A 13,149-nucleotide genomic window follows, 5' to 3' on the forward strand; every position below is an offset into this window, starting at 1 on the left:
CAGAGGTTTGAATTTCATCGATTCGTATGCGGATTCGTGATACGCAATCACTGCTGTCAGTTATTTTCATCGACGCGATATTGACTGCGAGTGTAAAAGTTTTTGCGGGACAATTATTTTAAACATTTTCGATAATTATGTAATCCGATTTATTCGTTAATTTCGATTGCCTCATACGTGATTACGTTCATCTATGAGCTAGTTGAAACAACTACAGTCGATCCGAATTTATTCACTTCTTTTTTTCGAAAAAACAATAAATGAACACTTTCTTGTATCAGTGAAAAATTCTTCTTACCTAGTTAGGTGGATAAACTACACTGTGCGGTGTTGTAATAATTATTAAACCTTAAGAGCATATCAATTTCTATTTTTATCTCTTCCCAATAGCCTTCTAGTCGTTGTTTTACAACGCTCGACATTCTTGGCCGAAAATCAGTACTTTTTTTACGTTTTCCACTTCACAGAAAAGTAAAAAGTAAACTGCTATTATACCTAAAACCGGATCCGAACGATTTCGACGCTCTGTTACGTCCCCTTGACTCGCGGGATATATACAATAATTTGTTGGTTTGTTATATCGTAATTAATATTACAACAGTTATTATTATGTTATTTACTTTTATTAATAACTCTTGGAAGTCAAAAATTAATCAAGTTAAAAAAATATAATATTCAAAATAGAAACTATAACCGTATTTTTTCTTTATTCTTTGTCTTTTTATTTTTTTGGTGATTTTAATTACATCGCATTTGTTTGTTTTTTGTCTTTTTTTTTTCTCGTTTTGTTTTTTATTCTCTTTCTAATTACTTTGTTTTGTTTTTGTTTTGCGCTTCACTTCGACAATTGTTTATTATTTTTTTTCCCCCTCTGCTTGTTTACTACCATGGATTTGTTTTGTTTTTGTTTTTGTTTTTTTTTTTTTGTTTGTTTTTTTCCTCGTTCTGAAAACGCATCGAACATTATTTTGTACGAAAATTTACACTATGAAATAATTAATACGATATAAAAAGTTTGGTGAACTTGACCACGTCCAGTTATAACCAGTTCTCGCCTGATCCAAGGATTTCGCTATCGTAAATCACCTCTTTTTTTTTACACCTTCACGTCATTTCTTCCCTGGAGAATAAGGACGACGGAGAAGTTTCACCACGTTCAAGCAATAACGCAAAAAAAAGGGAAAATGTCAAAAACTTATTCTGTACCGAGCTGAAACTATCTAGGTATATACCATGTATATTATACGTGCTGCTAAATCTAACGAATAGAAACAAACAACCGAGTCCTGATCGCTCATTTCGAAATTTATAACTTATCGACACAGTATCACGAAATACTTATTACAAAGTCAATTTTTATACTTTATTGTGTTAGACCTTAGATTCTAAAATTGTTTCACTTGCACCCCCGGCGATGTGTAATTACATCCTGCCGTTATCTCAATCTCTAGATCTCTTTCTGTCTCATTCTCTCTGTCTTTAATTTTTGGTTACTGGTTTTTCAGTTCAGAAGTCAGTGGTTCAATCTTCAGGATCAATAAAAAACAATCGTATTCCACGATAACGTATACCACAAAAATTCCTGTGCATATTATGAATAAATTTTTACCTCGTTTAAGGAACTTTTGACTCGACAATGTGACAAATCCTAGGAAAAATCGATCATACGAATTTATACAAATTCCGGAAGCAGTCGTGGCTTTTTCAAAATAATAATAATACCGTCATCACCACCTGTGCAGTACAATATTTCAAACGCCTAAGCGAGAAAACACACTCAAAAATTACACATATTGCAATGTTATTACAATTATCAGAGCTGATATAGCCGGAGTCGCTCGTAAAGATATTAGCTTTGATTAAGCGGAACAGTAATGTCCTATGCATGTTAAACATAATTATGTTACATATAAGTATATATGTATACAATAGTAGTAATGTACATACGTAAAAAACAGTTGAGCATGAAGAACCGTTTTCTTAGATTACATTAATAGTATGTTAATTTAACAATTATTTGATTTATTTTTATTTATTTTCTCTCGCTTTTCAAGCAGTATGTAGTGATTTGTCCTCGCCCTGTTACCGCTGCATTTCACTTAAGAGGGTGGATATTATTGTATACGATTAGACGGCTGAAAATTGGGTGAATTTTGCCATTTCACAGGCCAACAGCCAATTATTAAATTCGATTCGAGTTTGTTCTATTCAAAAGTATGTGCGTCATTTTTCTTTTTATTAAAATCAATTAATAGGCTGTATTATTATTTAATATACCGTCAACCATTTCTGTATCTCAAAAACGGGTCAAAATTTATATTTCCTCCAAGAAAGTAGTATAAACTGTCCAAAAATGCTGTCTCCAAGCTTGAAGTGAATCGTTCAAGTTAGTTTTGAGATACCGTCGGACCGCAAAACATATCACCGAACGAAATGATCGACTTTATTGTCAATAACAATAATGCTTACTATTAATTAAATATAATAAAAATAAAATATGTTTTAAGGTCGATCCATACACTTTTTAATGAAATGAAAAGGATGATATTCGTGTTAGAAATTGCGAAAATTCCCACGCTTTTTCAACCCTCTAAACTGGTATACGTACACCGCCTTAATTTGCAACTCGACAAACGAATTGTCGCACATAACATTGGAACCGGGATGAACGTAACGTACATCATGCACACCGTCGCTAAGACCCTTGAAGACCAAGGCGCGTGGAAGACCCTCACTCTAACGGGTGTGTGTGTGTGTGTGTGTGTTTGTGTGTGTGTATGTGTGGATATCTCTGTGTTTGTAAAAACATGCGAATCAAATGAATCTGGAAAAATTTCGCACGATTTACTCCTTATCGACACCCTCGCGAGTCTCCGGACCGAGAAGCGTCGACTCGTCCTCCTCCTGGCTCTCGATCTCCAGGACCTCGACGTTCCTTCGTTGAAGGCGTCGCGACGCCCTCCACTGGACGTAGGTCATCAGGATTACGCTGAGGATCGCGAGGGCTGCCAGTCCGCCGATGATGAAGTAGACCATCCTTGGAACTTGCCGGATTCCCTGAAACAGTCGATACCCTAAACAGCTGCAGGCTGGTACTTCCGTTTCAGGTACATACTATCGACCCAGCCACGGCTTAATGCTATGCTTTTCTCTGCCGCAACATGATCGATACACCCAAGTTGAACCTGGCCATGCACGATCAGGAGCATTCAGATTCCACGCCTGGAGTCGGCCTCTCGTTCAATGAACCGACATATCTATCAAGAGCTTCGCTTCGTCTACGATCCTGAAGGCAGATTCTCGCACATCGTACAAACACCCGATTCGCATTCAAGTTCCGTTTGGAATCAGGTATATACACCGCTTATCTGGACACTTATTTGCAGTGCTCGCGGTTACTCGGATATCGAAGGGGATAAGATTCAGCAATTTCCCTCTTTTGCACGAGGGAAAAGTGACAGATGTTTCAAGGGTTGAGGACATCGGGCAATGTTACATTTCGAGGTGGAAAAACTGGATGCCATATCCGATACGTCCAATCCCAGCAATGGAACATTTAGGGTTAGATAATTAGTAAGATGTGAAACGGTAACGAAAGATTTTTGATAAATTTAATGCTGATATCGAGTGGAAGAAACCCTCCGGATGAATAATTCATCAAAAGTTTAAGTCCCCCGTCACTTTGCGACTGAAAGTGCTGGAAGTTTGCAAAATTTCGCGACACAATCTTCACGGAATACTCAAGTTTTTCATTCGGATTTTTCCATGTATTGGACGATACTTCTAGTATTTCCAAACATACTAAGGACATAAATGGAAGCAATTAGATTGCACGCTTTTCTTTTCTTCTTTTTCTTGTAAAAATGCTTAGAGATCGTTTCTAACTATGCGAAATTTGCTTAGAAAGGTTATACAGTTTTACTTAGCGGTCCAAATAATTTTACGCTTTTTCCGTTGCACAAATGTCTTGATGTTATCGCAAAATTAACGACTCAAGAGTCGCGACGAATCATTCTCTTTACCGAATTTTATGAGCAGCTTCTACATAACAAAGGTTCGCTTCTCAGGAGATTTTCTTATACTCGAATGAAATCGATTTATGATACTATCAGTATATCCAATAAACTCGTCTGAGAGTATGGATATAAAAGCTTGTTTCTGTCAAGTATACTGAGGTATCCGTTTTCTGCTTCTTAGTAAGCATCATCGTTAAATAATACTGCGAAATACGTGAACTATATTATTTCCAGGACCGCAAATTGAAACTGAAGTTACGGTTGGATTCAACAGGACGATTTATTAATCATTTTAGAGTGATTGAATCAGTTTACGACTGCTTCGGTGCAACAAACCTACCATTCCTTCCAGTCTGATCAATTATAAATTTTTACGTTGTTAATAAATTCCCCATAAATAATGCGAGATGAATTTTTTCCTCAACTGTTGAAACTACAAAAACAAATTTATAAGATCATGGTATAGGTTACAACACATCAAACACAGCCATAATCTCTGAAAATCAGACAAAGTATACCACCGTGGTGTGTGAAGAAAATAGAAATGTTTAATGGTTTTGATGTTATTGAAAAAGAAGACATTTTTTTTCAAATTCATCATTTTTTTCTCCGACGAACTTTTTTCCTGCATCATAAACCTGCTCCATCGTTACAAAAAATGAACAAACGATACATAACAGCCTAATTTTCTTTGAACTTTGTCCAAACTCGTCCCATGTGAAAGGAAACAGCAATACCTATACCATTCAACGATGCAAACAAGGAAAAGCACTCACCTTCCACTGAAGGTAAGACGACGGATCAGTAAAGGACCATTTTTGCGGCCAGGGTTTGATCGTGCCCTCCGGAGTCTTAAAGATGAGTCCTTCGAGGCTGAGTCCATGCGCGAGAACGCTAGTCGTGATGTTGCCCTTCTTGTACGAGGCGATGCCAGCCTTCATGTACATTTGCGGTATGGTTTCGTTTTCTCTAAGCTTCAGGGTCACCCGGGGTAGCTTCCTGGGGACCTCGGTCGAGGACGAAGGGTTCGCGGACGACCTGAAGACGGTCGACGAGGCCGAGGACGTCTGCTGCTGTGTCGAGAAGAACGTCGTGGTCGTCGACAAGCTCAGAGGAGTTGAACTCGGCGCGGAAGTCCCAAGGAGGCCATTTTCCTCCGGCATCGCCGGAAGCTCGTCGCGATTTCTCTCCTCTTCGAGCTTAACGTCCTGCTTGTCCGTGACGACGTCTTCGGCGTCAGTTTTGGTCCCGTTTTTCCGAATACTGACCTCGGCTCTTTCCATGCTCAACATCGTGCTCGCGAACAGGTTGTGGTCCTTCTGATTAATCAGAAAAGGGGTCGCGATGCAGGAGAGGATTATCAGCGCCACGACAAGCGCCATCGTGCACCTGAGGACCATCGGTTTCGCCTTGCTCGAGACTGCCGGCGAAAATCCTGCGGCGGCATTGAACTGATCGGTTTGGGGTAAGATGGTGTACTGAAGAGACGCGTCGCCCTTTCGCACTGTCTTGTACATATTTTGCTTCCGTCTGCGACCCGCTTCACCTGCGGATAATTTCACCACATCGGTTTTAAACGACGTTGCTTAGGTATATAGCGAGACTGATTGTGAGTGGCCAGCTATTATCCTCGTACACTTTGTGTGCTCGGACGTGTTGTACACTCTGAAACCGGGATCAAATACAAATTTGCAATTCATAGCAGTCCTGCCAACGATACAGCCTTTCATTCGAAGTTGACACTTCTATTTCCTAACCGCCGCTTTATGAAGAACGAATAACGACACCACCGATGCTTATCGCGGTCACGCGAAAAACTACCCATCCGTGTTACGGATGCACCTGCTAAGGGGTGAGAACGAGAATTGCCAGTTGGTTTGATTTCTCTACCCACTGAGATGACATTTTTTTTTCCCTAATTGCATCTTTTGCGAATCCCGCAACACCAGAAGGTCCAGGACTCAGATTTCCCGAACATATGGTCTTCGGTGAGAGAAGAAAGTGTTTTCTCTTACTTGTAAAGCCATTGACGGATTGTGTTTTCCCAATTTTATCGAGTTTAGGCAATGTGTCCCCAAAAAGTCCTTGAGCCGTACATCAGCTGTCACGAAACGTAGATAAGATATGTTTGTTCTTCTATCGATTTAAAGTTGAAAAAAAATAAAAATCGTGACTTTCTCGTCAATTTTTATGTGAAAGATAAATTACAGGAAGAAAGGAATCGGTAGAGATTAGTGCTCGTTGGTTTGTAGACTGCAATCTAGTAACGCGTCTCTCACTGAGCCTATATTCCGCGAGAAAAATGAAAACAAACGAAAAGTAAGATGCGACAAGATTTTCCTGAGTCGTTTGACTCTACGCTAAGAGAGATATTCGTCGTGAAACTGACAGAGCGATAGCTAAATGCTATTTTGATACTAAACGCAAAGATTGTAATAAGGTTCTCAGCGTAAATATCGAAAAAAACGAATTGTGTGTGGAAGGAAAAACTTACAGTACGTCTCAACGAAGGGTGGCGAGATTCTTCTGGTTAAAAAAAATTTTCCACACTGGTCCTCAAAACGAACGTGTTTCTCCGGGACAGGCTGAACCTCGCCTGAGAAAATTCTGCCATGAAAATGCGCAGACTCGATCTTCAAGGGAGGAATAGAACGCGCTTGCGCCTCTGCAAGCCCTCTTATATTTACACCTTTCAATTTATAACGTAAACTGCGTACACGCGAGTTAACAGATTACAGAAAGATCGTGAATAAAATCCGACCTTAAGGTTGGGATGTAAATACGCATTATTAATGAAGGATTAAAATTTTCAACGATTTTTAGCAAACGCCGGATACGAGGATATTTTAATGTTACAGAAAAACAAAATCAATCTCTCGTCAATAATATTATTCCAACAAATTTATTAGTATAACAAAAATACGCTTTTACATCATTTGGAAATATCGGAGAATGAAATCCGTGAGTTAGTTACAGCTCCGTATTATACCTAAATATATGTACATTGTGTATGTATATCTAAATGGAAGACCTTATCGTGTGATAAAACGAATGAACTTAGTTCTCTACCGTGGCCGTACTTTGCATGCGTATCTTTGGTATATCAGTGACAGGACTGAGGTGTTATTTTGGTATGAATTGATTTTCAAAGGACCTTCGGATCTCCTACCCGGAATAAAGTTTTTCCGCGTGTTTCTATTCCGCCTCCTTTCAACGTTGCTTAAGGAATTAAACTTTCTGCGGAATCGATTTAATATTTACCAGCGTCAGACCAGCTGAATGCTGGTTGTGGTTCGACTTGGTACCAAGTGCTGCGCCTATCCACACTTGTGCCTGCTTAAATCCATGTTAGTAAATATAAATCTATTGTCTGCACGCAGACGGTTTTATAATCCATGTTACGCAACCTTCGGTCGCTCTGTACATCAGAAAAAAAAAATTAATTCGGTACCCAACAGTATCAGCCTTTTCGGAATATCGTCTCCTTGTTTTCTTATCAATTATTTATTTTCGTTTTCAATTTATCGTGGGCATTGCAGTCGCCGATGTTACGTGCGTCGCATCCGCCGAGGGCCAGAGCTGCGTGACCGTCTTCGTCTGCGTGAGGAAGTTAATTCCCTGCGAAAACGTTATCAGAATTATCTCAGTTTCATTTCGTGATATTTTGGAGAATTACATCGATAGAGATTATTAGTTATGGGAACCTCTTTTATTCTTTTTCATTTCAACCTCGTGTTTAAATGTATTGCTGGATTCATGTTTTATTGGTCCCTGTGAGATAGGTTAAAAAATTTGTCGTTTATTTCATTCCTTTACCAAAAATGAATCATGTAACCTTCTACCGTATCATGGACAATAGAAGTTAGTCATTTTCATCGAAACTTGCTTTGCAATCGATTTATTATGTGTGTTAAAATGTTGTTCGTAAAAGTATAAAGATCAGAAAAAAAACATCGATTATGTCCATAAACAACTTTTCATATTTCTTAGCCATTTTAAATATTCGCGAATTCTCTAAAAATTGTAACAGTTGAAAAGGACGTAAGTTTTTGAATCCACTCAACGGATATTTATAACTCTGCGTAGTACAAAGTCCTTTGCATGATTTATAATCGAAATTTCAGACATTTTGAGTAAAATTACGAATCAAAAAATACTCTGCGTCTTATTAATAGTCCAAAGACTTGCAAAAGATCGCGTACCTTTGTACATACATTCAAATCAAAGTCGAAATACTTCGAGACTAGTTTTAATCTTTGAAGGATAACAGAATTCATATTTATAGTGCAGAAGAACTGATAAAGCGACAAACTGCATTCTCTTAATGAATACAAAAGACAATATCAAGTCTCCATTTCGAAAGCAGATAAACATCTCATGTACTCACGGATTTCCCATAGAAATTATTATCTCCAAGGAATGAGGCTCTGCTCCCGGTGAAGCTGAACATGGGAAGCGGTACCGGAATCGGAACGTTAATGCCAACCTGACCGACGTCGGCCCGATGGGTGAAGCTCCTGGCGGTTGCACCATTGGTCGTGAAAATGGCAGTGCCATTTCCATACGGATTGGCGTTGATGATGTCGATGGCCTGATCCAGAGTGTCGGCGTTAATGCAGACAAGAACAGGGCCGAAAATCTCCTCCTTGTAGCAACGCATGTCGAGTTTAACGCCGGAGATGACGGTCGGCCCGACGAAGTTGCCCTTCTCGAATCCCGGCACCTCGACGCCTCTTCCGTCAAGGGGAAGGGTGGCACCCTTCTTCAGGTCGGCGTCGAGGATGTCGAGGATGCGCTGCTTGCTCTGCGGCGATATCACCGGGCCCAAATCGGCGCCTGGAACATGCCCAGCGTTCACTTTGAGGCCCTTAGCAGCGCTGACGATGTCGGCGATCCACTCCTGCGACTTTCCCACGAAAATCGCCGTCGACAAAGCCATGCAACGCTGACCCGCAGCCCCGAAAGCTGCCCCGACGATCTGACTTATGGTTTTGTTCTTGTTAGCGTCCGGCATCACCACGCAGTGGTTTTTCGCCCCGAGGTTACACTGCACCCTCTTACCGTGGGCGGAACCCTGTTTGTAGATGTATTTACCCTGAAAAGAATTTTACATTGTAGGAAAAATGTCTGCAGACCGTAATTCGGTCTCGATTTTGAATATCAGAATTAGCCACGAAAATTGTTCCACATCACTTCCGCAATGAACAATTTTCGCTCAATTTTATCACCATTATTGTGAAACTTTTTGTGTAAATTTCATTGTGTTTAACAATATTGCTCATGAACGCTTTAAATTATTCCCGTACATTACATTGACAAATTTTTTAAAAGTAATTCTTGAAATCAACATAGCTTCTTCAACAATGTAGCTAAACCAATGCTAAGCTCATACTTTGACGTAATTATTTTCAGTGTAACCCGATGTCAGACGTATGGATCGTATCTGAGTTTTGCTGACGACTCTTTATTGCAGTTGTGAAAGACTGTTGCTTCAGGGACATTATTACATATATATACTTGTTGTACGTTTGTTCCGACACTAAACTATCATAAATTGCGGGATGAGTTCAACCAGTGTATCTGATACGGTGTATCTCCCTGCCAATTTACGTAACAGAGATTGCTGGAAGCACGTACAACGAAATTTCATTTTATTAGAGCCCATACTTGAAGGTAACTCTGTTAACTCCGAAAACACGAAATAGTATATGAAGGAAATAGTTTACGAAAATAGAGGCTTTTCGTAATAGATAATCGAAACCCCTTAGAAACTATGATAATGCTATACATTGATAAGAATAAACTGTACCCAAACGCAGTTTCGTCAACTCGAGAACCCAATTAGTGAGCCACAATCAAAACTTCAACATTGTACAGACTATAAGGTCTATACGATGCATCTATTAACAGGGGGATCAATGGGCTCAAGAATATGTTAACAAGAGTTTATAACCTCTGAGGACAATGAGCTATTATGTGCAAAACCATCGCCCTGTACTCACGGCCTGGTCCGAACCGACGAAAGAGATGGCCTTGATGTCCGGATGTTCGCATATGAAATCAACGGCTTCGTGTTGCCCGTGAATGATGTTGAGGATGCCTGGCGGCGCTCCAGCCTCGGCGAATAACTCTGCGAGGATCATCGTGGCCCCGGGAACTCTCTCGGATGGTTTTATGATAACCGCGTTGCCGCAGGCGACGGAAACCGGTATTGACCAGAGTGGAATCATCGCGGGGAAATTGAATGGGCAGATCGCCGCAGTCACGCCCAATGGAAGACGGTACGAAATCGTGTCCATGTCTGTTGCTATGTTCGGCATGGTTTCCCCGAGGAGGAGAGACGGAATCCCAGCGCAGTTCTCAACGACCTCTGAAAGTCGAGGAAAGCATGAATTTTTTTTTTTTTTTTTTTTTTGTTGGAAAGGGAGGATTTTTACTCACGAAGTCCACGCAGCACGTCACCCTCCGCATCGATCATCGTCTTTCCATTCTCTTCGACAATGTTCTCGGCAATTCTTTTCTGCGAATATTTGTTCTCTCGTTAGATATGCAAGTGATTGAAAATCTACGATTGAGAATGCAAGATGCGGGGACTGACCATGTTTGCTCTGATCAGAGCTTGGTACTTGAGCATGACCTGTTGACGCGTCACGATGCTACTCCATCGCCATTTCTCGTAGGCGGCTTTCGCCGACTCTACTGCGCTCTCCATTTCGGTTTTCGTCGATTTTGGTGTCCTGCAGACAACCTCGTTAGTAGCCGGGTTGTGGACGTCGATGAATTCCGATGTCTTCGAGTCTGGCGAAGAAAATTATTATGAATTACAATCCTACTGATTGGCTAAGGGGCGTTAATCCATCTCGGGCACGTTCAAACCATTTCCGTTTCCAAGGGGAAAACATATTTGTATACCAGTTCCATTTACCCTTGATCGAATCGCGTGAGGAATTAGCCAGTAATTGGGAATTCGATACTTGAAGCCAACAATTACCGGAGGAAAGGTGTTAATTGAATGCAATCTGGTTGATATCTAAACCCGATCATAAATGGATCATTATTGATCAGAATACTGCAAGTTTGATTGCACAGAGGCGTTGATCGGTAATCGCATCGTCGTATTCTCACCTATGAATTTTCCATTCACGTACATTTTGACAGCTGGCGCGAGGGAACCAGCGGAGCTGAAAGACCTCGCACTGTTCTTTAGCTGAAAGAAAAAAATCGTTACTTAAAATTAAAGAAATCTTACGGTAAACATGTTTCTTTATCAATTGTTGCTAAAAGGGAGCTTAATGAGATCGCCGCTATCAGTCAGAGCTTTAGTGCCAGGCTTGAGCATCTCAACAAACAACATGAGGCGATGTAGTGATAAACGAGTCTAAGTCTCGGAAAGAGAAAAACTAACATAAATTATCCCAAAATGCTTAATAATCGACTTCTGTTTATTCTATAGATGTAACTGTTACTGTCAGAAATGAGAATTATTTTTAGAAATAATTTCTAAAATCTTTTAATTATACGACTGATTTTTTTGTGGATATCAGTTGGTGTCAAATTTTCACCTTGCATATTATACTTGGCAAGTTTCGTTTTCTCTTGTTGATAACAAACCCCTGGAATGGCCCTAAAGCCTATAGTATATGACGCGATAGTGAGGTATGAAAAAAAATCTTAAAACAAGAACTGATACGTCAAGGAATCATATTACATAACGCTTGTGAGCGAGATACGTATACGAGAATTGAAATATCAGTTGAATTCTCTAATCTGAAATCGCTGTCCCTGAACTTGAAATCGCAAGAGCGGATGCTCGATGCGTTAAATTTGAAGGTGAAAAAAATACCGCGAAAAACGACCAGCTGACTAGGCAAAATGACGTGGCCGTGATTATAACAAGACTTTACAAAAATAATCTAGTCTGTCAGACACGCGGCCTCGGACATTCCGCGGCATTAAAAGTAAACGTAAAGAAACCGAATTTCGGCGAGCGAATTGCATGGATTAAAATTCGCGAACACATCTTAATGAATTCGAAACAATTTACTACAATCGCAGACTACAAGCCGTTCAGTCACCATCATGTTACTATGTTAGTAGCTTGGCACTGACTTTGCTTATGATGCAAGAGTAAAATATAATAAGTAACAGTATTTCCTCACACGCGAATTGCCGATAGTGAATTTAATTTCATTAGGTATGGTCGAATTACCTCGCATATTGATATTTTGGCGAGGCGTGACATCGCGGCGATGTGATTCCTCTGGCGAATTCTGATCAACTGGAACAGAGTTCGAGCAGCGGTTGGCCTTGTTCGTCTAATCAATGCGCGGGACTATTTATGTTAGCCGGGTTATACGTCGGTCCACTGACGTCACGAACCGCCGATGTTTTCAGGACCGATAATGCCGCATATGATTTAGTCCCCACTTTGCGACGTACGCGAAGACCGACTGTGCTCGCCGTCTCGACGAAACCAAGTACACACATTTTCGATACCGTATTTACACATTTTGAACAATGCATGCCATGACCGCTTTTAGCTAGTCGAAAATCTCAATTGCTAATAATTTAATCTGCAATTCAAGCGAGGCGAACGATATAGCTCCGTTTCGAAACAACGTTCGTTACGACATCCGTTCTGGCCTGTTACCAACGACGATGGTAACTTATCCGTCGAGTCATCCAAGGGGGATGGACCGGTTATACAGAAATCTGTTCTACCGAGTTATAGTCCTACAGAGAATATTCTACAGAAATTTCATTCCACAAAGTGCGAGACTACGGAATGGAAATCTTACAGATTTCGTCTTTGCAGAGAAATTATCTAAAGATGATAATAATAAGTCAAGTAATATCTAAAACCATGGAACACGATCTCCTGATAAGAACGCAGAAGCTGGCTGTATCACCTCGAAAGCTAAAATAAGTTGGGCATCACTTTCTACAGAAATAAACTCTGTAGGATTTTCATTCTGTGGAATAATATTTCTGCAAAATCGCACTCTGTAAAATAGGATTACTGTAAAAAAAAAGATTATGTTTATGATGCCAAGATGAATATTGACTGTAGTACCGCACTTTGAAAAATAAACTTTCCATGGGAAAAAATCTTATAGAATATTTTCTGTAAGAC

General features: G+C 40.1%; 2 protein-coding genes across 3 annotated transcripts; both read right to left on the reverse strand.

Moving 5' to 3' along the window:
* Window positions 1–2,548: 2,548 nt before the first annotated feature.
* LOC124413445 lies at window positions 2,549–6,625 on the reverse strand. Its single transcript, XM_046894012.1, has 3 exons — window positions 6,511–6,625; window positions 4,793–5,562; window positions 2,549–3,057 (listed from the first exon to the last, which is right to left on the reverse strand). Exons 2-3 carry the CDS (start codon window positions 5,531–5,533, stop codon window positions 2,845–2,847), a joined length of 954 nt encoding a protein of 317 aa, XP_046749968.1. The 5' UTR covers window positions 5,534–5,562; window positions 6,511–6,625; the 3' UTR covers window positions 2,549–2,844.
* A 285-nt stretch (window positions 6,626–6,910) lies between these two features.
* On the reverse strand, window positions 6,911–12,367 carry LOC124413444 (probable methylmalonate-semialdehyde dehydrogenase [acylating], mitochondrial). Of its 2 annotated transcripts, XM_046894010.1 has the most exons (7): window positions 12,226–12,367; window positions 11,142–11,223; window positions 10,615–10,814; window positions 10,458–10,536; window positions 10,019–10,386; window positions 8,404–9,111; window positions 6,911–7,634 (listed from the first exon to the last, which is right to left on the reverse strand). In XM_046894010.1, exons 1-7 carry the CDS (start codon window positions 12,256–12,258, stop codon window positions 7,533–7,535), a joined length of 1,572 nt encoding a protein of 523 aa, XP_046749966.1. In that variant the 5' UTR covers window positions 12,259–12,367; the 3' UTR covers window positions 6,911–7,532. The 2 variants fall into 2 exon arrangements, with proteins under 2 accessions (XP_046749966.1, XP_046749967.1); XM_046894011.1 differs by lacking the exon at window positions 11,142–11,223 and having other exon boundaries at window positions 12,226–12,344.
* Window positions 12,368–13,149: the final 782 nt, after the last annotated feature.

Source organism: Diprion similis, chromosome 12, assembly GCF_021155765.1.
Source record: "Diprion similis isolate iyDipSimi1 chromosome 12, iyDipSimi1.1, whole genome shotgun sequence".
NCBI classification, from domain to species: domain Eukaryota; kingdom Metazoa; phylum Arthropoda; class Insecta; order Hymenoptera; family Diprionidae; genus Diprion; species Diprion similis.